At 40.7% G+C, this 25244-nt stretch overlaps 1 protein-coding gene across 1 annotated transcript; it reads right to left on the bottom strand.

Annotated features, from left to right (window-relative positions):
* Window positions 1-227: 227 nt before the first annotated feature.
* Window positions 228-25244, bottom strand: Hdac2 (histone deacetylase 2). Its single transcript, XM_021639351.2, has 14 exons — window positions 24976-25244; window positions 15210-15322; window positions 13959-14076; window positions 12358-12432; window positions 12095-12233; window positions 9548-9689; window positions 8312-8404; window positions 8127-8235; window positions 4894-5034; window positions 4521-4629; window positions 3795-3925; window positions 3284-3439; window positions 1244-1301; window positions 228-595 (listed from the first exon to the last, which is right to left on the bottom strand). The coding sequence occupies exons 1-14, from the start codon at window positions 25025-25027 to the stop codon at window positions 565-567; spliced, it is 1467 nt and encodes a 488-aa protein (XP_021495026.1). The 5' UTR covers window positions 25028-25244; the 3' UTR covers window positions 228-564.

Here is a 25244-nt window from a genome sequence, read left to right as displayed (position 1 = left end):
CTGTACAGCTTATGAGTTTTGGAGATAATTTATGAAATCCCAGGCTTACTGGCATTGTCTAAGCTATAGAAAGTAACACCGTGCTACTCCTACTGCAGTAAGAAATACTGTTAGAGCCAGTGAGCACTGTGGAGATCAAGTGATGGTCTCACACTGAAATGACCTTTGGTATATTCCAGTCCTACAGACTCGGAAACAAGCCTTCATAATGAACAGACAGAAGACAATCCAAGTACAATTTTTTAATAAAGATAATTACAAAAGATGGAAAAATCAGCTCAGAAAGGCCAATTGCTTTTTTAATAGATCCTGTTTTGGACATAATAACACATCAATTTAAATACAATCACATAAAGCATGGTGGAAAAAAAAGAAAATTTTGCTTCATAATTAGAAAAACTCACAATAAAACTTGCCAAGAAAAACAAAAACAAGCCATTTTGAAAATAAATACAGTCCATGCCAAAACAGTATAAAATGAAGCCAAAGTCCTCAAACAGCAAAGGTTTCTCATCCCAGTATCGTCTCAATTTTCCAGAGGTTCCTACAGTTGGGGAGTCAAATTCAGGGGTTGCTGAGCTGTTCTGATTTGGCTCTGTTGAAAGAGGCACAGTGAATTATTAAAGCAGCAGTCTCGGTTTAAGAGCACTGGCCTCGCTACCCATCAAGTCTTGCAGATTCACACCAAGTAATTTCAGTGTTGGTTCTGAACCATGGAAAACCTGAAATCTTCCACTGGTTTTACAACTAAGCATTCCAAGCTATGCTTACAAAAAGGCACACAACTGTGTGTGGCCAAGCATGCGTACTTAAGCTTTTGACACAGAAGCTCACTCTTGAGCCCAGACTGACATTTTAAAACTCACTATGTAGCTCAGTCTGGATTGAAGTTAATGGCAATCCTCCAGCCTCAGCCTCTCCAGTATGCTCAGGTTACAGACCCAAGCCTTTTCACCTACACACATGCATTCTGATAATAAAATTCTCAAACACACTTTCACTTAACCCAATGTTTCTTAAACTAGCGTGTCTCCCAACACCAAAACAGTCCAAGCACAGAAATTTGAGCATCAAGAAAACGATGATCTCATATATGAACAGTGTAGGACATATGGGCCACACCCAGAACATCTCTTACAGTACAATGTCTTTAGGTGTAGCGCACTATTTCTAAAGTATACATGGCTTCCCCACGCCTTGCCCCGCCCCAAACACATGTAGAGAGATAAGAAGCATCACTCACCCTTTGGTATCTGTTTTTTCACCACTATTGTCCTTGGATTTGTCTTCTTCCTTAACATCTAAAGGCAAAAGAAAAAGATTAAAACCTATTTTGAAATATAAAACATATATATTTTACCTTACAATAAAAACGGTGTGCTATGCAATTTCACTACACAGGAATTCCATCACTAGAAATGTCATGTTCGATTCTGAGCTAAGTGATGTCAGAGCTCACTGTCCATGTGATGATGTGCTCCCACCCTTTTTAGTTTTTGGTTCAGAAGCATCGTAACAGGTACTGCAAAGAACTTCAGAGTACAGAGAAGTGCAGCACGGTCAGGAGCTGTCGGCAGGGAAGGACACTGAAATGGTCCCAAAGGATGAACACACGCAGGAAAAAGGGAAGAGTATCTTCCCAAGAGTAGCTTAACAGACTCTGGGTCAAGGTGGCAGTGGTGAGACAGAAGGAGCTGAAGATGACATGTTTGTGCTGTACAAAGAGCACGTGATCCTAAAAGCAAGCAGAAGCTATCATTTTGTTTTCTGTATTTTTTCCTTTTCTTTTTTAATATTCACTCGTTTAGAGTGTGTGTATACAGGGCTTACTTGGCATGGCATCCACAAGGACGTCAGAAGACAACTTGCAGAAGTGAGCTGTCTTCCTCGAGCATGTAGATCCTGGGGATCCCATGTTATCAGGCTTGGCAGCAAGCACCTTTATCTGCTGAGCCACCCTGATGGTCCACATTGGTTAGATCCCATTGTTCTGTCCTTAAAGTTTTAACTACCACTAAACTGAAGTTCCTAAGTTACTAAAAGTTACCTGTCACCGATGTTCAGAGAATTTTCACTATATAAAATAAAGTTATGATGCCGATGAGGTACAGGCAGATCAGCATTCTTGGGTAACACAGACCTTGCACTGATGTCACTGTTCTGACAAATATATGTGCCGACAATGACAATTTTACTACATTTCAGTTTTTGGCTAATTTTGGCTAGCTAAACTCTTACTGATAGTGCCAAAGGGGTGGTGGTTCTTATTCTTTAGGTTTTGACATACAGATTTTTGTCTTTTTTTTTTTTTTTTTTTTGTCTAAAAGAGCACTAATTTTGTCTAATAGTAAGAGACACTTTCCTACTTGGAAGAAAGAGAAAATGCAGAAGGTATTTTACAATGAAAGAAACTGAGTTGGCTGTGGTGGCATATTTCGGTAACCCAGCACTCAGGAGTCTGAGGAAGGAAATGGCTTGAGTCCAAAGCCAGCACACTGCGCAATCAAAGTATGCAGGCCTACGGAGTGAGGCCTGCCTCCATGATTAACACACCAACTAAAAGTGGCATCCCTGTCATTGTTAGTATGAGGAAGCATGTTGAAGAGACTGCCTCCTAGCCTTACCCCTACATAGTCCAGCACAATCAAACATGTAAGAGGTGCTAAAATGGCATACCTTTCTGAAATACATTATGACATTAGAAAATACTGCTGCCCAGCTGCTAAGGCCCATCCTACCTTTCCTCAGTTTTACTTCCTTTAGTTCCTGGAGAGGCTTCATGTTTAAAGCACCTTTCTAAAGAATTATGGAGCTTAACTTCTGCTTTATTAAGTCAACTTTAAAACATTTAAAATTATCTCAGAATTTTAGCTGTGAGCTAGATGGATTGCCATGTTCTAATCCCAGTTTACAGAGGAAGGACAAGACAGGAGGATCCCTGTGAGTTCAAGGCCATCTGAGCTACAGTAGATACGATAGAGTTCGGCTCCACGCCCAATGTTTGCTCTACTCCGTCATCAGCGTTCTGCAAATGCATCCATTCTGTGACATGTCGTGTCTGCTATTTTTGTCTATGTTATTAAAAGGAGATAAAGTTTCTATATCACAAAGAAAATGTGAGCACAAACACTTCCAAACACCTTAGACCAATTTTGAAAGCACTGAACAAGTAAAGGAGAAGCTGCCTACTGACGTCCCTGCCCGGTGTGACTGAGGGATTTCCTAGAAGCTACAGTGCAGCTCTTGGGCAGAACAATGAAACAGTCACCAAACATAAACTGACCTGTCTTTTTGTCCTCCGCCTCCTTCTTGTCTTCTTCAATCCTAGCTTTCTTTGCTCCCTTCTTATGATCCGCAACATTTCTACGCCCTCCTTCACCTTCATCCTCAGAATCTGAAAATTCTTCATCGCAAGCTATCCGCTTGTCTGATGCTCGAACTGATACACAAAAGATTTTAATAAACTTGATAACAGCCACAGGTTCAGTAATCATTAATTAATCTACTATATAAGTAGTTAACACATTCAACTCTGCCCACCGAACAAACGGAATACTTTTCCAATACATCAAGTGCCTACTTTCTGGACACAGCTATATCTGCAGTCATACAAAAGGAAACTGGTGATATTAATTCAGGCTCTGAGGCCTGAGGAAGCTAAATCTACGCACAGTAGAAATGGAGACAAGGATAATCACAACACCTGCTGGGAAACATGCTCTGTACACCTTCAATTTCAGTCTTACGTTGATACATCAGAAAAAAGCCGAAACACATATCAAGGGCCTCCTTACTAGAAATTCTCTTGTCCGCGTCTTCTCCGTCCTCATCTCCACTGTCTTCGTGAACAGCATCTTCTGGAATAGCTTGCATCTGAACACCAGGTGCATGTGGTAACATGCGTAGATTTTCAAATAAACGCTGTCTAAATGACACAATTTGTCAGAAAAATTCACTTAATATAAAGTTACTATTATACACAGGAGAAACATTAAACAAAAATCATCTTTCATTTAGTTAACCACTAAACAAAACAGTATTCAAGCACCAATTCTTTGCAAGTATTAGCTATGTGAACCCACCGCACAAGAGATATGTACTATTTCACGCCCCATTTGATGATGAGGAAACAAATGCACTTGTCCAAGACCATACAACTAATCTATGGGAGAGAGAACATAACCCATACCAATGCAGAGTCTTTCTGCATTCTACAGAGACAAAGCTTTAATAAAACATTTCAGATAATGCGAACAAATTACTACTTTAATGGAAAGCAAGAAAGTGTAAGATTTAGTGCCCTTGGCAATTTAAAATGCACTTGAACTAATAAAAATGTTTCTATTTACAAAGGTTGTATATTTGTGTTAATATGGTACAGCAAAAACATCTGTATTCTTAAGATTTCAAATCCTTTTATTTAAACAAAGGAAATATCTGATGCATGCAGCTAACATAACTTCCTTTATTTGACCTTTTATAGCCTCCTAAAATTTCATTAAGATGAAATTATTTCTTACTTTATCTTTTCCATATATTCTGGAGTATTCTGGTTCGTCATGTTTGAAGGACTAATATGCAGTTTGAAGTCTGGTCCAAAATACTCAAAGTAATCATTATATGGCAACTCTATTAAAAACAATGAAAAGCAAGTTAACCATTGAGAGCTTAGTTTCCATATAAGCTCACAAACATAGTATAGATTGAAGTAGAGAACTATTTTCTGAGGAAAGCTTGAAAGCGAATACACCGGGAATGCGCTCTCACAGATTTGCAACGTACCCATCTTCTCATTAGATGAGATCACACACTCCGGGGCGTGGCAGCAGACTCTCACACTCACCTATTTTATAGACCGGATGTTCTGGGAGACACTACAACTTAAGCACCTACCATTGGGGATTTCACAGTCGAGGGCAACTGCCGTCTCGTACGTCCAACACCGAGCAACGTTTCGGATTGTGTAGCCTCCTCCACCAAGCATCAGCAACGGCAGGTTAAAAGTTTTTACAACTTCTACGCATTTAGCATGACCTAAGACAAAGAAGAGTTGGGTAACAACAAAATATGTATTTTGTAGAAACTTAAAATTGGACCTTAAAAATTATAAATACAAACAAAATTTTACTCAACCAAAATAGGGTTTCTAGACAGCCAGAAGTGGCACATGCCAGCAAGGTGAGGTGGGTGGATCAGAGGAGGCCAGTCTAGACGACATAAGCAGGCCAAGCCACCGTGGGGCAGAGGATGAGGACGAGGACTGTATCCAACAAATAACTTATTATATTAGTATCCAAATAGGCACACATGTATTTTACTGACACAGAAGACATGCATGTGAGATCACGATCATGTAAGGCAGAGAAAAATCATATCAATGAAACACTATACAAATTCTGAATTTTTTCTTCCACAGATGTATGTGTCTTAACTATGGAAGGCTATTTCATAAAATTTGACCAGACTGTCTTTATGTGCTGGTATTATGCATAGCTTTTTTAAAGATTTATTATGCATACACTATTCTGTCTGCATGTACACCTGCACACCGGAAGAGAATACCGGGTGTCATCATAAATGGTTGTGAGCCACCATGTGGTTGCTGGGATAATTTTTTTAACTTACTTAAGATTACAAACCTAATATAGAAATGTTATGAATAACCAGTAACTTCTAGTGCCATTATCATTCAAGTACATAATTCAGAAGAAAGAAAATCCTTCAATGATGACAACAGGAAATCATCTATGTATTTTTCCCCCAAGCTTTCTTTTTATGGGTTTTAGCCTTAATTAAAAAAAAAAAATTCCATTGCAGTGACTTTTACCCTTCACTGAGATGATGGATAATCTATGCATAGAAGTCATTGAGTTTCTGGGGCTGGTCAATTTCAGTGTGTGGTTTTTTTCACATTGTTGTTTGTTTTTGCAACTTTTAAAAATAACAAAATGGCACAAAGGAAAAAAACATCCCAATTACCTAAAGAGACTTCATGTAATTGTCAACCAGACATCTACCAGAACAAGTGTTTCTTGGAGAAGCCCATACGGGCATTTGTAAGGACGGAAGCTAGTTTACAGACTACAAGGAAAGAGAGCAGGCAAAACGAGCATCCTCCTTCCTACCACCCCATAGAGGCAAAAACTATTACAAAGGGATTTTGTAAAACGAGGGCTAAAACCTGTAAAAGGAAGCACAGAAAAGAACACAAGAACATAATTAAGGAGGGGCGAGCTGGGCAGCAATTAGGTCTGAGGGAAATGTAGCTGAAACCACTCGCAGAGTCGTAGTCTAAGTCAGAAAAGGGAATTGCAAATATTCTTATATGCTTTACACAAACGAGCTTCTACCTGCTAAAATACAATATAGATGTACTATAGAGTCCAATGCAGTTTATAATGAAAGTTGCTACTTTTAAATACAGACAGACTTCCAGTTACAGAAGAAATACTGACAGTGTACTCTAGAACCAGAGTTAGTGCTCATTTTAGAGTAAAGGTGCCTAGCATCTAAAAGGAAGGGAACTTCAGGAAATTCATATCCGCTTTCAAACAGGAGATGGTATTTACACATTTTAATCGACGACATGAAGGTGCCATTAGGTGAATGCTGACCTACAGAAAAGTAACTAATTTTGTGTAGCACAATTCAATACAAAGCAGGTTAAGAGTGTAAGCACAGTCCTAAGGTTGGTCTGCAAGGAACAATCCTAAGTAGCTGCTAATGTCTACGCTTAGTTATTGTAAAAGTTCTATAAGAGAATTCAAAGCAAGAAGTCAACTTGTCACCTGAAGGTTCACACAGAAAAGGACTACACACAATGTAAAAAAAAAAAAAAGAAAGTAATACATGCCCTGTGCATGCTAAGTCAAAGGTAATAATCCAAACATTACCTTTATTAACTTATGAAGGTTTATTCTTTAAATAGACTTATTTTATATTTTGAGACAGGGTCTCACTATAAAGCCTTAGCTGGCATGAAGCTTGCTATATAGACCCAGCTGGACGCCACTTGCATTTGCCTCTGCTGTCCCAATGTTGGGTTTAAAAGCATGTGCTGGACACTCCACTTTGATTCATTCTTATACTCTAGAAGTTCATCTTATACTCTAGAAGTTCATTCCATAAAGGTGACTTAAGACTTTTACTTAGCATGTTGACTTTAACACTTCATAAGGACTTAACAATTAGGGCAGCACCACCGATGAAGATACGTAAGAATGTGTCCACCATGTGTTAGGTAACAACTGAGAAGGAAATGGAGGGCAAATATAATAAAAAAGCAAGAAAGCACTATGTCCCATTAGACCCATGAGGACACTTAGTCCAAGAAGGAGGAGATCAGAAAGTGACACAGACCTTGAAAAAGCTGAGCAGAATATATTTAGAAATTCAGTTTAGTTATGAGCAAAGAGAAAACTAAGCAAGCAAGAAATGAAAAAAAGAAAGTGAGTCGTGCAAGTAGAGAAGACTGCTAAGCCAAAAAACACTGGTGATGTTAAGAAATGAACACCCAATCCAGAATCTTATGGACCAGGATATGATGAAGGAGCATGCATGCTAGAATAAAGTGAGGCAAGCCGAATCCTCATCTTCTGTGACAGCAAACAATGCCCTCAGACAACCAGGTATGGGTTTTCAGAAAAAAGAACTGACAGGACTGAAAAAAACACAGACAACTCCTGTCCTAGTTGGCACGGCAACAAACTAACTATTCATGGATAAATACAGCAACACAGAAAAGACTTATGGGGAACAAGATTACCTAGTCAGCCTCATAGCAACCACAACAAAAAGTTAAAATCCGCTAAAAATACAAGTATAGAGTACACAGCTTGGCATCAAACTGGCCAGCAAAATATAACAACAAGAAATTAATATATATATTGATATGTTTATGTTGTATGCAACATGCATGCCTGGTGGTGCAAATCAGAAGAGGGTACTAGAGCCCCTGGAGTTACATTTGTAACTGGCTGGAAATCAAACCCAGGCCAGTCCTCTGTAAAAGGAACAAGCGTTCTTAATCGTCTCTGCAGCCCTCAACCATGAGAACGTTTATGGGCAGTTCTCGGGAAGGAGAGAAACCACTTATGGATGAACTTGATTAGCCTTGGAATGCTTACCCTTGACAGTTAGATTGAAGCAACCGAGCCGGTCCCCAGACAGGGAGTCTGCGCCACACTGCAGCACCACAGCGCTAGGCTGGTACATCTCCATCACTTTAGAGATTATCTAGCCACAGAAGACGACACATTAGCATATAAGGATATTTTACAAAATCTCTTCTGTTTCTGAAAGCAGTACTTACAGGTTTAAAAATCTGTCCATACGATTCATCATCTATACCATCTCTCATGGGAAAATTGACAGCATAGTATTTTCCTTTTCCAGCACCAATATCCTGAAGCACAGAAATGGATTTTAAGAGATTATTTTTTAAGAAAGAGCCTTACATGTTTTGAAATGATTAAAAGACATACACAATTTTGGAAAAGGAAATACAAAATAAGCAAGCGCATGTTCCAGTATCTATAAGTACTTTTTAAGCTCTCAGGCAATTTTTAAAAGTGATATACAGTTAATACAAATAGAACACAAGTCTTGTAGTCTGGGCCGGTGAAATGATCCAACAGGCAAAGCCCACTGAGTCAGATGCCCTAAGTCTGATGCTCAGGATCTCCCCACATGGCATTTGCAAGTTATCCTTTAACGTGGCACGTTTATGCCCCTCCCAAACACACAAAATAAAACTTCTTATAAACCCCAGTTTGATCAGGCATGGAACAATTTTACAGGATGTAAAAGCAGACCCTACTAACTTCATCGTTTTTGAACTGAGAGGAGAGCTATGATCCAGAACCACAGGCAGGAATCCCCAGGGCCAGCACCTCTAACTGCATTGCAGCCACCACACCCATCACACCACTCTGGAACCACATGCAGTCCTGTGAACACAACCCCAGGTAGGGACCCCAAAATCAGTCTTCCACACAACCTACCAACACACCCTGGGACCATGTGGTAGGCTATGCCCTTGATCCTGAAAAAAGACCCTGCCTGGACTCTCCCAACCCACCACCACCTCAAGACAGTGTGATATCCTGTATCACACATCCATAGCACTGTCCATTTCCACTATGAGACCAGCCCCTGCTACCCATGGACAACTTGTAGTGCCTGGAGAGACCACCAAACCTCTTAAGGTTTCTAAGTAAGTACTATGCCTAGCTGAGTCGAGACCTTTTGAAACACCTCATTCCTACATAACAGAGTAATCAAAACTGAACACCAAGCACCATTCAGCTGACATACAATCTGGAAATCCTAACAGTGAATAATGATCCAAACAATTGCTCAACTAAGGTGAGGCCATATCTCCATCAAGAAATGCCACATGTCTAGGTCTCACCACAAATACACAAACAAAATGAATAATCAAAGTAAGGCAAGGCCATAGATCTACATTAAGAAACAGCTGATAACACAATTCCAGATGCCTCAGTCCCACCATAAAAACACTCTCAAAATGAACAAGACAATTTACCCTCAAGTCTCCGGTTCCAGGAAAGTATTCCCCGTATTTATGGAATGAAACAGTCATTACGCGATCTGTTGTATAAAAGGCTTCTTCAACACCATCACCATGATGGATGTCTATGTCAATATACAAGACTCTCTGATGATACCTGAAAGAAAAGCAAAAGTCAGCGGAATATAGAAACTGGCTCTCGATCTTAGGAAGAATGTTCAGGCATTCTTATCCCCCAGTCAGCCTAAGGGCATCCTGACCCCAGAACATCCAGTCTCCTTTGAGCAACCAAGACAATCTAGTACTCTGAGGCCTACACCCTCTTCTGTACACTTTAAAACAGTCATATATTTCTATATATATTCATAACTCATTTATGCCAATTACTACATTAGAAAATTTCAACACTGCTCAGCTTGGTGGTGCAGGCCTTTAATCCCAGCCCTTGGGAGACACAGGCAGGCACATCTGGCCTGGTCTCCAGAGCAAATTCCAGGACAGCCAGGACTATACCGAAAAACCAAAACCCAAAAGGTGGAGGTAGGCCAGGAGATGGCTCACTGGTTGGCAGCACTGGCAGCTTCAATTCCCAGCACCTACATGGCAGTTTACAACTGTCTGTAACTGCAATTCCAGGGGATCCAACACACTCACAGATATACACCCACGCAAAAGACCAATGCTCATAAATAAAAATAAATCAATAAAAAAAGAAAAATTCACGCATTATAAAATAACCCGTGGGCAACTGTGGCCTAACTAGTCCTGTTAGTATTTTTTATTCTTTTAAACAGCCTTATCTCAAAAACCTACCTGCCTCTGAAGAGCTAGAAATAGGTGTGCCACCACTGTCCCAGTTTTCAATGGTTCAAAAATAAAATCAAACCAAGAATATCTTATAACATATGGAAGTTATGTGACAGTCAAATTTCCATGTCCATAAAAACTGTTTACAGCAACACGACATTTATTTATTTACACGTTCTCTACGGCATCCTTTGTCCTGTGATTGTGAGAGATCACTTCACTCAACTGATGCTCTGTACACCACAAATCAGTCACAGCAACAACTCAAGTACACTTTTGGAGTCACTCCACCATGGGACACAGCATTAGTTCCATATGTATGCCCAAAGAAAAAACTGTGTGTGTACAAGCACACACACACACACACACACACACACACACACACACACACACACACATATATACACGTATATGTATATAACCCCTAGATGCTGGAAAGTCAGCCTAGTGGTTAAGGGCACTGGCTGCTCCTCCAGAAGATCGGGGTAAAATTCCCAGCACCCCCATGTTGGCTCAAAACCATCTCCTAACTCCAGTTCCTGGGGACCTACTGCCCTCTTCCGGCCTCCACAGCCACTGCACATATATGGTGCAGACATACATGCAGGCAAAACGCCAATACACAAAAAATAAATCTAAAAACAAAATTAATTCGTGGTATGCAGCTGTAAAATGACTGCCTTGTCACTGCAGCTGACTAAAACAATTTTTTATTTATTATCCAAAGATGTCACAGCTGTGCTAATACAATGTAAGCCTAAATCAAACCAGGCACTCATCATGCTCTCAAAACACAGAAAAGCAACACTGAGAAAAATCTATGAAAATTGTGAATGGTGGGCTTCATCATAGCAGAATTTCTTCACAAAGTTTAAAAAAGAATCATAAAGCTTTCAAGTGGCCAATGTGCTAGAGGAGCAAGGAAAGCTGCTTCCCAAACCAATGAAATCATGTTCAATTTTACCAAGTGAAGCAACGTACAGGCCAATAGAGCTTACTCAAGACTGAGCTTCAAAAGAAAAAGAACAGCAAACTGCTCAGAGTTAATTCAAGCCAATTAAAAATGATTTAAGGTATTTGTTGGTTTTGGTGAGTCAAACACATGCTGTGCCGATGACTTTCAGCTGCTACTTATTTAAGCTGTCCATACCACAATTTAACCGCTGGAAGGCACATGTGGAGCAAGAACACAAAGTCTACAAAGCACAAATTTAGAAAAATCAGAGATGCAATCACCTAAAATATTACAGCCAACAGTGGAAAATAATCTAACTGCAGAAATCTCCAAATTCTATATACCTTCCTGCTCTCTCAAATAAGCAGTTAAAGATGAATTCCAAAACTTCAACACTCAGGCATACGTGTGTATCTATAAGTAGGCAACAGAGCCTTATTGGACGATGGAGCTGTGGTCAGCCAGGCTCACTAGGTGGGTAGACACACTTCCTTTAACACAGGTTTCAAAGTTTTGTCTTTAAGTTACCGTCAGTGTTCACACTCTAGGCCTAGTGGCCACTTTTATTAAATAAAACTAATGCAAACCCGAATTCACAACGAGGACTTCCGGCCAGCGTGGACACCTGTGCTCACTTCTTGCTCTCTGCAGAGCCACAGGTACTTCATTTCCGCGTACTTCCCGTAAAGAGTCCACGGGAGACTGAGCATCAACCTAGTATGATCTCAATATTCCTTAAAGTCCATTTTATATCAATTAAGAGACCTGATCACAGGGAGCGGCAGTCTGAATTAGCTTACTTTAGTAATTCGAGGATGGCAAGCACGATATCGTTAACATAGCAGAATCCTGATGCTTCTGACTTCTTGGCATGATGCAGCCCTCCAGCCCAGTTGACGGCCATGTCGGTTTGTTGCCGGTTTAACTTCACAGCCCCAGCTAAGAAGCAACAAAGCGAAATAAAACAAAGCTTTAGTGCCATTCAACTTCTGCTTTAGAGAAGAGCTCTCAGACACCATAACCCTTCAGATCACGCTTGAACCTGACTGCTCAGGGTACTTACCAACCGAGCCACCGGTTGAGAGCTGACAAAACTCAAAGAGCCCATCAAATACCGGACAATCTTCCCCAACATTAACTGTGGAAAACAAATTTCATTAAGGTCAACCCATGTAAATCATTAAAGGCTTTTTCTTAGTACAAATATGTTTGTTTTGGGCAATCATAGGGCATACCTTTCATGGTAGTAATATAATACTTGTAACTGTAAGATATAACTCAATATAATTAAACTGCTATGTATGGAATTCCATTACGAAATCTTATGAGGATATAAATTTGTGAAGTATCTCTACCCAACCAACCACCACCAACTACAAAAACCAAAAGCCTATATGACAGAAAAATAAACATTAATCTGGTATCAGAGTTTTAAAATTAAGTAGCTTTCTAACTCCTCACTCACACACAAGACCCCTAACTTTGAAACGTTTCTTTTTTTTATTTTTTTTATTTTTTGAAACGTTTCTTAGTATCAAGGAAATATTAACAGATTTTTCACCCTGTGGCTAAAATTGATTTTAGAAGATGCTAAGACTTAAACAATTTCACAGAACAAAGACATAAAAGAAGATGCTGTAGAAGATGTGTATAATCTGTTTTGAGGTACTCGAAACGCCCCAAATGACAGCCTCTTCCAGAAGAGGACAAATATTCTACAGATCTACAAATTACAAGGACTATAAATAATCAGTTTTAGTTTTTGGTTACTCAAATATCATGCTTTAATATGAGTCAGCATTATAAAGGTTTTAGACAAATCCTGTCTTTTATCCAACGGCCACACACAATTCACTGTGAAAATCCCAAATTAAACAAAACAAAACAAAAAACAACCCTGTAGATGAATACTATCTGTCCTATTATAGCATTAAATCAATCAAATGGGCTAATCTATAGTAGAGAAACATGACAAAAAAGGTTCTCTGAACTTGGGAAATTCTTATTGTCATCATTGGAGTCCACCTCTCACTGAGGAAATGGGCTCCAGCATTAAGCTTCAAAGCATTCCGCATGTGTTAGAAATTGCAGTAATATTTCTTTAATTCATTACCAGTATTTGACATTAAAAAAATACTTTTACCTATAGATGGAAACATGTTAGGATATATACAAAATATACAAAACACTTCACTAACATCCCAGCAAGGGGAAACAGTCTTCACATCACAGGGCAATGTAAATAAGGCAATGTAAATGATGCAAGCAAATAAGACAAAACCGCAGCAGTGTTAATATGGGAGGCAGAAGCAGCTGGATCTCTCTAAGTTCAAGGCCAGCCTGGTCTGCATTAGCAAGCTCCAGGTCAATTAGAGTTACAAAAATCTTAAAAAAAATAAAATAAGCTTTTCCTTTGTAAAAGAAAGTGATCTCCCTGACAATCCCAAAGGTATCATGGGAGGAAAATGAAAGTAAAAGACCAAACCAGCATTCATATAGGTGTGTTTTCTAAAGTAAAATTAAGATTGGTCCAATGACCTTCTGAATTAATAATTACATTAATATTTTTAACTACTAAAAATACCTATTCAGGCAACTCTACATATAAGCTTTGAAATGACTCATTTAATTCACCACTAGTAAAATACGTTATTTACAACGTACATCTCTGCATCTGCTTACTGTACTCAGACATGTTATCTGGTCTTATTGATCGCAGAAATTTGATATACTCATCACTGTGGTATTTTGTCATTTCTTCAGCAGTGGCTTTATGAGGCCTCTGAAAAGAAAAATGGCAGGATGTTGGAATTTGTAGTTGTTAATTCAGAACCATCAAATGGTATGTACTAGTTCCCAGTCAGCATCTTCAAATGAACTAGATCCACCTGAGTAACACAGACTACAAAGCTAATCCAAACTCATCCACTCGTCTTCCAGGAGGCAGTACGCCCCTCTGAAAGCTTAGGCCACTCTTGTTTAGCAGTATTGGTCACATGTTCAGACTCTTTCCCATCACACCCTTGCTGCGCTCTACCCACTGATTTGCATCAATGTTTTCTGAGAACATCAGCTTAAGGTCCTCCTTGGGCTTCTTTTATTCTAGTTTTTGTTCTGAAAAGCTCAATTTCACTTATGACAGACTTCTTCCCCAGGCCTCCCACTTCTCTAAAACATCTTTATCTGAAAATTCATGTAACACTTCCTAGCCCTGTTAACTGTTCCGAGCCCTCTTCTCTTCAGTAGTTAAGCATTATCCTACTTTATACATTTTACATGCGCCGCTGCCCTTTTTATGCAGACTCTTAAGGTGGCTGTGTACCTTATACTACTGTTTACTGACCTGGCTATCATCAGGATTTGATATATATGTGATAATCACATAAATATTTGTAAGATCAATTTTCCCCAAACGCTTGCAATAGTCCAGGCCAGTTCTTTTCTCTTTAAAAATCACACTGTATTTACTTATTTCTGGAGATGCGTGTGTCACTGTGCCCACAAGGATCAGAAGACAACCTGAGGGAATTTGGTCTCTATTTTCACCATGGGAGAGCTGAGGAATGCACACAGGTCACCAGGCGTGGTGGCAAGCACCCTTGTCCTATTAAGTTCCCTGACCAACTCCAAGTCAATTTTTTTTTAACAGCACAGGCAATTCAACAGCATTGCCACACAAATATTTGGTATGTTGGACAAAGCTATTCTTCAGAAACACAGGCTAAGAATGGAGGTGTTTCAAATGACTAAAGAGGGACGGGATAATTACTCCTATACCTTAAGCTTTCTCTGATGAATTAAACCAAAAAAGCTGCCTTCTTTCACATCTTTTCATTTCCTACATGCATAGCCAACAGCTGCATACGATGAGCTTGCAAATACTAGTTTAAAAAGCAGGGCCAGAGGAGTACTTACATATATTTCCATTTTTCGGTATAAGCCATAATTTAGCAGCAAATTATGAGTCATCCGGATTCTGTGAGGCTTCATGGGATGACCCTGGCCATAATAATAATTTCCAATATCACCTAAAAGAGAAAAGACGCTCATTAAACAATGCAGACACGGATGTGTGTGTATGTCTGCCCATCTGTGAGTGTCCCCGTCTGTGTGTATGTGTGATATTAAAAGGTTTATCATTTAAAGAGTTGTTAAAAATCAGATTACCTTCTGATATTCAAATTACATCAGAAATCTAATATACCATGCAGATTTATACATGCTGAAGACATATTTTCTCTGTAAAAGGAGAAAGTTTTTCAGACTTTTAGTTCTCCAATTTTACCACTTTGTTTTTTTTTTTTTAAATGAAACTCATTTTTAGTGGGGTTTTGTTGTTATTTCTTAAAATTTAAATACATAAAATGTATTCTTGAAGTCTGGGGTATGATCTCCTTTTTTCACCTAGTATTGTTTCTTGCCTCCCTTACTGGCACGGTGCAGAAATCTCTTAAGAGCTGAGCTGGTGTTCTGAGAGTGTTTAGAAGTTCAGTGTCAATAAGGTGAGAGTCAAGGCTTTTTTTCAGGGTAATAATGACAGTCTTGTCTTCATTTCTCAGGACTAAATAGTGTGGTCCGTCTATTAAAATATCTTAGATGCCAATGTTTTAAAACATTTAAAATAATGCCAAAATCTGGTCTTTAGCAACAAAATACTTTTAGGCAAGGTTTTACTACTTATCATAAAATGCTGACAAGGAAAAGCTTGTCAACAAGCTTTGAAAAACTATGTATTACTGTTAAGGTAAAGACACTATTTTTACTTTATGTGTCCCAGTGCTTGGCTGCATGTACATCAGCAGACCACATATATGGTTAGTGTCTGTGGCGGTCAGTAGGAGTCAGATCTCCCGGAACCGGAGTTACAGATGGCTGAAAGCTGCTTTGTGGGTGCTGAGAACAAAAACCGAGACCTCTGCAAGAGCTTCAAGTGCTCTTTAACTGCTGAGCGATCTCTCCAGCACTATAACGGATACTTAATACAACAGCCTTATCAAGCATGAGAAATCAGTGTTACTACTGCTGTTTAAATAAAACACTCAAAAATGTGTTAGGACAGCAGAGCTGATTTTAACAGTCTGCAAATATTACCGTTTCAGCACAGATTTATACAATAAATGCTAGGTGCCAAATCCCATATACCTGCCCTTAAAATGACAAAGCTTAAACTTTGAGTGGTGGTGCACATCTTTAGTCTAGTACTTAGGGAAACAGAAAGAGTTGGGGAAGCAGAAAAAGGGAAATCTCTGTAAGATCAAGGCTAGCCTGATCTACTTACAGAATTCTACACCAGCCAGAGCTACATCCGTAAGACCCTCTCTCAAAAACAAACACCCCCCTTTCAGAATCTTGCCCAATAATACCTTTTCATTTGTACAGTAGAAAAAATATAGAAAGTTTCGTGTTTTCTACTTGACAATATCCCAGGAAACATTTGCTTTTCCCCCACTTGAGACAAAATTCTCCTTATATAGCTCAGGTAGCCACTGAATTGATGATCCTTCAGAGTCCACTGGCTTTTGCCACCAGACCCAGCTGAACATTCATGTTTATATAATATGTCTTCTGGTCGTATGGTGTAGTACCTCCAGTTTATTTAACACAAGCTAAGTTCTGAAGATACAGGGCCACTTAGAATGCTAGCCAGCTTTTCAAAGGTGAATGAAAATAGCAGAGCCAAGAAACAATACATCCCGTTAACCTTTGTAGAAAAAAAATTTAAAGCAATTCTAACTTAAATATATTTTGATCATATTCTTCCCCTACCCAAGGTCCTTGCAGATGTTCTCCCTACCCAGCCAACTTTAAGTTTTAGTGTTTGGAAAAAAATACAAAGCGATAGCAAGAACATTTATCCAGTACTTAGTGTTAGTTTTTATCTTTTCAACTCTAGGGCATGCTAACATTTTATAATCATGGAGAAGCTCGCTATACAAGCATGTTAAGTAATGTAGCTGGTCATACAACTAGCAGATAGGAGCTACATTCAGATCCAGGAAGGACAGATCACAGGCAGTAAATGTTCTTTTGTACTGTCACTGGCAGAGCAATGGAAGTCACAAGGAAGTAACAGCAGGGCCAAAGGTAGTGAGAGGAGAATATGGGATAGATAAATGCTTTTAATCAAAGCATGGTCTTTGTTACTTTAAAGAATATCAACAAAGTAAATGACCTACCTAATTTATGAAAGTAATTAACTTGTAACTACGAGGGCCTCAGCTATATACTAATATATACACCTTTCAACAAACTTGCCATTATTTTGATGCCTTTATTCTTACTAAGAATATTCACTTATCCTAAAGGATACATTCAAAGGACAGCCAAGCCACAGATGATGATTTTCTTTTTCTTTTTTTCAAAATCTCTCCAAAGTCAGTGGTGGAATATTTCTCTAGCGTGTACAGCCTTTGGTTTAATTCTTTAGCACAGAAGGGCAGAGCAGGTGGGGATGGAGGAAGGAGAGGGAATGTAGGGCAATATGGAAGTAGGGCTTCTAACTAGGGAGGAGGAAGGAGATAAGTACAGGACAAGGAAGGAGGGTAAAGCGGCAGTAAGGATGGCTCAAGGAATCAAAAGCAATCATACTACTGTCCTAAAATACCTACAGTACACACAAGTCAGTGTATAAATATACACACGCTCCCTCCAGGAGCCATTATCCATAAACAACAACAACAAACCAATACCCGGCTTGAGAAATCCTCTTTTGAGTTGTTGGTCAGGGTCTTCTCCAAGAAATTCCCCAAACACCTTACAGGCTACTAAGCTTGGTTGCCCTCTAGAGGTGGAAGAAAACTGCCTAACACTGAAGACACCCTGCACTTTAGATGGACAGACTCCTGAGCCGGACCTGACCGGAAAGCCTCCTCCTTCTTGAGACTACCCGACCCTTCATGTTACTAAAAGGAACTGTGTAAGCTTCCAGGAGAGAAGCAACCAAAAGTCTCACCCAGCTATGATACCCACGAATCACAGTAGCCACCACCATGGCACCATAAATGTGCCATAGTGGCATACAGGTCTTTGCTGTAACCACAAGTTTACTAGTTAGACTTAAGACCTATTCAGCGAGAGAAATCACACCTCGTACTAGAAACCTAGCCAACTCCCTAGTTCTACTGAAGCCATGGATTTTAGAATAGAATTACAATTGCTATTTTACTAAACCAGCATAATCGCTATCTACATTTTATCTATCTATCTATCTATCTATCTATCTATCTATCTATCTATCTATCTATCTCTATCTACACTTGTCCTTATACACAGGTGTAGTCCTCATCCCGCATCAAGAAAACTTCTTTTTGTAGCACAGACCCTTACAGACAACCACAACCAACTGGAATGCAGAATTATGTAGCCCAGCACCAACTGATACATCAACAACACAAACCTTGCACCTATGACTCAGGGATCACTGGAGAAGACAGAGCGCAAAGATTTTAAGAGCTAGAAGAATTGAGTCTGCGTCTTCTAGAAATGTCACCAACATAACCGGCTATACACGCCCTGAACAAGAACATCAATAGGCATGCTAATGTAGATGAAGGAAAGCTCAGGAGGAGAGGCCTCCTGACAAAGCCTAGACAAAGAAATGTAGGCAACTAAGTCACGAGAGCAGGACAAATAGTCTTCCCCAGGGAAGGGCAAACCAACTGGTTCTCTAATAACACATGGTCATCCCTGACAACATACAAGTAACATTATACAGGTTGAACAGGCTGTATTTCTATACTTAGGATTATACAATAAATATGAATATAATTATATGTGTGTATATATACATAAAGAATTCAAGAAAACAGAGGTCATGAATTTAGAAGAGAGCAGGTGAAAGGCTATACAAGAGGGTTTGGAGGGAAGAAAGAGAAGAAAAGATGTAATCAATATTATAGTCTCAAAAAGAAAGAAAAAGAAGCATTTTGTGGGTGTGGCAGTGAACGCTATAACACCAGCGCTCAGAGGGTGGGTGATTCTTGGAGGAGTAGAGGAGGAAGAACAACCATTGCTAACATTCCTGCTCTGCACCAGTTCTACGTACGGCTATTCTGTAGACAACTACTTCTTAATAAAGTCCTGCTTCTTTCTTTCTTAAGAAAACGTTTTTTGAACTGATCCTTTACAAAATTTCTTTAATGTGTATGAATGTCTGTGCGAGGCACCCATGGAGGGCAGAAGAAGGGACTAGATCCCCAGGGACTGGAGTTACAGACCATCTGTGTGCCGGGGATCGGACCCAGGTCCCCTGAAAGAGCAGCCACTCCTGAGCCATCTAGCCGCCCCCTTCTTTTCTCAATTTCATGTACCCATGGTCTTTGTCAGTTACATAATTTGAGCATTTTAGATGTATTTCATTTTTATTCAAATATTTAAATATACTTTTACCAATCAAGAGCATACAGAAAAATTCAAGATAAAAATATGTAATGTATTAAAATTGGGGCAACCGTCTATGATCAAATGTATTTCTGAAGCAAAAATATGCAACTATCATAGTAAATGGAATAAAGGTAATGAACTAGAATGATATTAATTCAGGATAAGCCTTTGATTCCAAATGAGTGAACAAAAAACTCAAAATTTTCAGATCACTGTGAATTTCAGAACTGTGAAATGTACTTTCACCCTGTACATAGATAAACTGTCAAAAAACAAGAATAAAATACTATATGCAGTTTTTGTCTCTATACAGTGGTTCTGCAGAAGGTTTGAACACTGCTGGCCCATTCTTTGACACATTCTGAGTCTGGGTCTCCACAATACTGTGTTCCTCCATTTTGTTCCTTCCCTAAGCCCACTTTCTCCAACCCCCTTTAAAATCTCAGTTTCCTTAATTTCCTCATCGACCTAACAAGAAAGAGCCTGCCACGGGCCAGGCAGGCAGGCAGGCAGGCACTAACCTAGGTGGCCAAGTATTCCAGGGGTGATGGCTCTATCCTATTTCTCAGCAACAATTCCTGGGTGCTGTGTCTCTCCACACCATCTCCTTCAACACCTCAATGACTTACCATTTATCAGCTGAGAAATACAAATTCACTAGCTACTTTTCCTCTCTGGCTTTTAGGTAACTTTTCTACATTATTTTCATTTGATCTAAATAAAGATCTCAAATACATAATGGCCAGCACACAGCCCTTGATTGGTCTATACAGTCTCAATGTACAGTCTCAGGCTCAGCTCATACTCACTCCAGGAATGACCATTCCCCAGCTCTAACTCCACCCACACCACCACCAAGTTCATGTTTTTTCTATAAGCCACTCTCACATGTACCCTTTCTATCTAAAAAACAACTATTTCATAGTATGTAGACAAATATGTATTTGGTGCTTGTTTCCTTACCTACATTCTACTCACCAACTCTCTTAAGAGAGTGGCCTCCACTTGAAAAGCTTCAGGACACTCCCTGAATAAGTCAAGATCTCTTTCTACCAAGTTGGCTGTGCCTGGCCCTCTGTGGCCAAGCCCAGCATCCCTTGCTCCCTGTGTCTTCCCTGGCTCTCCTTTCTCTTTGGTATGACACATTCCAAGGATTTGGGCTTTGCAGTGTCTCAGGGAGGACTTTTTAAAGACTGGTGCGTTTTCTTCCTTGAGATGACTGTCTGGTCACTCCACCAAGGGTCCCCTCTCGTACTCTATTACAAACATCCATTTTCTTTTTAAGTAATCTCTGTATATATGACATACAGCAGGGACTTAAAACAGGTCATGTTTCTGAACCCAAAACTGATATCATGTCCAAGTACAAACCACCAAAACAAAGTGAGACTGACTAGACAAACATCATTGGAGTAGAACTTCAATCTATCGGCAACATACTTCATTTTGCTAACAAAATTTTTGCTTTTCTTTACCAACTCCAACGTTCAGAAGAAGTTGCTAACATTTACTTTTGTTAAGGAAAAGAAACAATTAATGAGCCAGGCGTGGTGACAGAGGTGGAGGCAGAGGCAAGCAGGCAGGGGATCTCTGTGAGTTCGAGGCTAGCCTGGTCTACAAAGCAAGTCCAGGATAGCCAAGGTTACCGAGAAATCCTGTCTTGAGAAACAAAACAAATGAACGAATGAAAGAAAGAGACAGAAAGGAAGGAAAGAATGAAAGAGAGAAAGAAAGAAAGAAAGAAAGAAAGAAAGAAGGGAGGGAGGGAGGGAGGGAGGGAGGAAGAAGGAAACAAACGATTATTTATACATTTTTTGGGAGGCAGCAGAACAAAACTCTGCACAAGAAAAAGCTTTGGATTCCAGGTTAGTCTTTAAAACAAGAACCAACGTGGGAAGGAAAGTGATAGTCTGAACGAGTGTTCACCTGCCTTCATCTGTAAGAAGCAGCGCACACCCACATCCTTTCTGCCTGTAACTATAAGACTTAAAGGAAGGGACAGGAGAGCAGGCTCAGGGGTTAAGTGCTGTTCGGTTTCCAGCTTTTACATGGTTGCTCACTACCACCCCTAACTGAGCTCCAGGGAACCCACCACCCCCTTCTATCCTTCAAGGGTACCAGATACATACAAGGTGCACAAATGCCCATATAACATGCAGGCATATAAATCAAAACAATTTTTTTTAAGAAAAAATAAAGAATGTGTATGTTTTATGTGAACCTACAATATTCGTAATGATTCACCAGTCATTTCTTCAACAATTCAAAGCCCAAGTTTAGAAACTGTCCTTATGGCTGGAGAGATAGCTCAGAGGTTAAGAGCACCCAACTGTTCTTCAAAAAAGGTCATGAGTTCAATTCCCAGCAACCACATGGTGGCTCACAACCATCTATAGTGATATCTGGTGCCCTCTTCTGGCATGAAAGTGTACATGCAGACAGAACAATGTATGCATAATAAATAAATCTTAAAGAAAGAAACTGTCCTTATGAAACTTTTGTTCTTAGGAGAAAGAGAAAAAACTTGGGCCATAGAAGTGACAGACAAAAATAAAAAAATTTTTGAAAAAAGAAAAGATGGTAATTGGGAACCAAGCCTCTCTGATAGGGTGAAATGTGAGGGAAGCCAAGGATGGAGAATTCTGTGGGGATTATCATCAAGCATATTTAAATGCTATTTAAATGTGTAAGGAACATCAGTATTCACAGACTGCTGCAATAGCTCATTAGTACGCATCTATAACCAAAAACCAATTATCCACTTTGTGGACAGTAAAAACTCATGCAACTATACAAAAACAAAAAAAAACAAAAACAAAAAAACCAAAAACCTACCTAGCAAAAGACACTGACAACACCATTTTAAATAAAAATAAAATAAATCTGACAACAGTTAGCTTCTCTGTAGAATTCTTAATTCTTGTATCAGCCCCGTTACACCTAAAGACAGAATGCCCACGGTTACAGAATTTGCTTCTTCACTCCTTTCCTTTTTTCATTCCTTCTACTTTCTCTACCAATCAAGTTAAAGCAACTAACTCAGGCTCAAGCCCCATTACAACTCCACCCACTGTCCTCCCCCAACCCGTCTGTGCATCGGAAAGTCCTACGCTTTTCTGTACAAAAGTTACTTTATTTGCACCCTTTGTTCACAATTTAATAAAGACAATTAAAAATCACTGCTGCTTTTATAAACTAACAAGAATAGGGTTTTGGTAATGAAGATAATTTCTGTAGTCTAGCATGCTATCATCACATGTTAATTAGCATAATTATGACATCAATTTAATAATCTCAATTTTGTTAGCTTCCTCCCAAATGCAAATATTCAGAATGAAAACAGTCCACTCTAAAAACTTGTCAAGTAAGAACCACAGACAGACATGCCAGCAGATTTCCACCATCAGTCACACAGCTGGTTGCTTATAAAGAGGCAGAGCAGTTACGTGGGCATAATTCAAAAACCACATGATTAGAAAATGCCTCCATCCATCCACCTCTGTGACCAGTGCCCATCCCATCCCTCACCAAAGGCTCACCCCACACATGAACCCAGGAACAAAGAGCTGAACAGAGAAGGTCTGGTTCTACATCAGGCCTGGTGAAAGTTACAAGTGACTTAGAGTTCATCACTGACAACAGAGCTGACAGCTGAAGAGACTGAGCACAGGAGTTTAACTGTTGAACCTTTCCCTTGGCTCTATCCTCTAACAAGAGCAAGCATTTAGTTTAGAAAGGCTGTTATTATAACTTTTCACATGAATTTACAGGATTACACCCTTTCCAAGAAATCAGAATACAGGACAAGGGCTTCCCATGAATCCAACTTCACAATGCAATTCACGCTTAAACTGACCTGTTCTCTCATTTCTGCCCTCCATGACAGTGTGATTCAAACAAATTTATTCAATACATATCTAGTCCTCTAAACAGCTTTTTAAGCCAAACCTCGGTGGCACATGCCTTTAATCCCAGGACTTGGGAGGCAGAGGAAGGTGGATCTCTGTGAGTTAGAGGCTAGCCTGGTTTACTAGTGAGTTCCACAACAGCCACAGCAAAATAGTCTCAAAAACAAAAACGAAAAACAATTTAAAAGCCTTTTCAATTTTGTCCTAGCTTTCTGTAAGGTTTTTGATTTTTCAGCCAGTGACTGAAGTGGCTATTTTATTATTAAATGATTCTGCCAAACCAAGAAAACACACGACTATTTTCAAGTTGGAGTCGGTTTCATTCAGCCTGGTTCTCTGTGTGCTAATCTACCTCTCCAAGACACTGTGACTTCAATACACCAAATATAGAAAACAGCTCCCAACTAGTTCTGTCAAATTTCCTTACTCTTTCCTCAAGACTATCTTGAGTTGTCTCCGGGCGAAATATGTCCATTTAGTGAGACCAGCAGCTCAGCCAACAGAACTCGGAGACTATTTACTGCTCATACTGCAAATTAGAGAACCCTTATAACCCTTACAATCTTGTGCCATTCATTGCATTGTGAGCTCAGCCCTACCCGTTTGGAATATTTAGTCCATTTCTCAAAGTTTCCGGCAGCAGGGACCCCACCACACTGCGAGAGACTTCCTAAGCAGGATGCCCAAGCTCTCTCCTAAACCCCAGAGTAGGGTTTAATTGCAGATCGAACAAAGAGCAACAAAGAAGTGGGTGGTAACAACCTCCCACGGGGGCATGCCAGGACCCATCAAACAGGAACAACTCTAGGCTTCCCTCCTTCCTCTTACTACTCCCCCACAGGCCTACCTATCCCCAACTCAAAACCCCTCAATCGCCACCGTCCAATACGATCTGAACCCTGAGAGAGTGGCGCTGGTAGAACCCAGCGAACAAAGGCGAGGGATGGAGTCCACGCAAAAACACGACCGAGACGGCGCCGCTCTGCGAACTTGGCCCCCGGCCAGCAGCAACTCCTCCGCAGCCCCACCCGGGCGGTGGGGTCCGGGGTGAGGCTGGCAGCGGAGAGCAGACAGATCTCGGGCGAGAAGGGGGACCCGGCAAGCGGGGGAGGGGACAGGGACGCGGGGCGGAGCTTCGGGCCGCCGGCTTTGTGCAGTCAAGCCCGGGGTACCGACTGGGGTTCTCTGGGGAGGGACGGAGGGGGAGCCGGTCCGAGGCAGTGCACTCCCGTGCCCGCGCGGGCCCGCGCGGAGGACCCGAGACCAGCGAGGGCGGGTGTCCTCGGGACGCGACCGCTCGGGTAGGCCGAGTCCGTGTCCCCGCGGGCGGCCACCCTAAGCACCCCGAGCCGCCCGTCCGCCCCGCCGCAGGGCCCCCCGGGGCCACTCACCGTCATAGTAGTAACACACTTTCTTCTTGCCGCCTCCCTGACTGTACGCCATGGGCTCGGGCCACCGCCTCCCGGCTGCGACTCCTCCTCCGGCTGCTCCCGCCCGCCGCGGCCCGGCGGCCAGACAACAGGGGCTGATGGGGACGGCGGGCGCGGCGGCCGGGGGGAGCAAGGGTGGCCCGGAGAGGGACGGGAGCGGGGGCCGGGAGGACCCGAGAGCGCAGAGCCGGGGTGGCAGCGGCGCCGACGCGCGACACTCGGCGGGGGAG

The sequence above is a fragment of the Meriones unguiculatus genome, chromosome 20 (assembly GCF_030254825.1).
Source record: "Meriones unguiculatus strain TT.TT164.6M chromosome 20, Bangor_MerUng_6.1, whole genome shotgun sequence".
In the NCBI taxonomy this organism is placed as follows: Eukaryota; Metazoa; Chordata; class Mammalia; order Rodentia; family Muridae; genus Meriones; species Meriones unguiculatus.
Note: the sequence above shows the minus strand (reverse complement) of the source record. Positions and strands in the feature narration are given on the sequence as shown.

Bases quoted from the DNA above. Each gene is read 5' to 3' on its own strand.
- Hdac2 (XM_021639351.2), bottom strand. From the start codon at position 25,027: ATGGCGTACAGTCAGGGAGGCGGCAAGAAGAAAGTGTGTTACTACTAT. The intron at 5,035-8,126 runs GTAAGCATTCCA...TCTTTGTCTTAG, and splicing joins CTTCAATCTAACTGTCAAGG to GTCATGCTAAATGCGTAGAA. The intron at 4,630-4,893 runs GTAGGTGCTTAA...TGTTTTTAATAG, and splicing joins CGACTGTGAAATCCCCAATG to AGTTGCCATATAATGATTAC.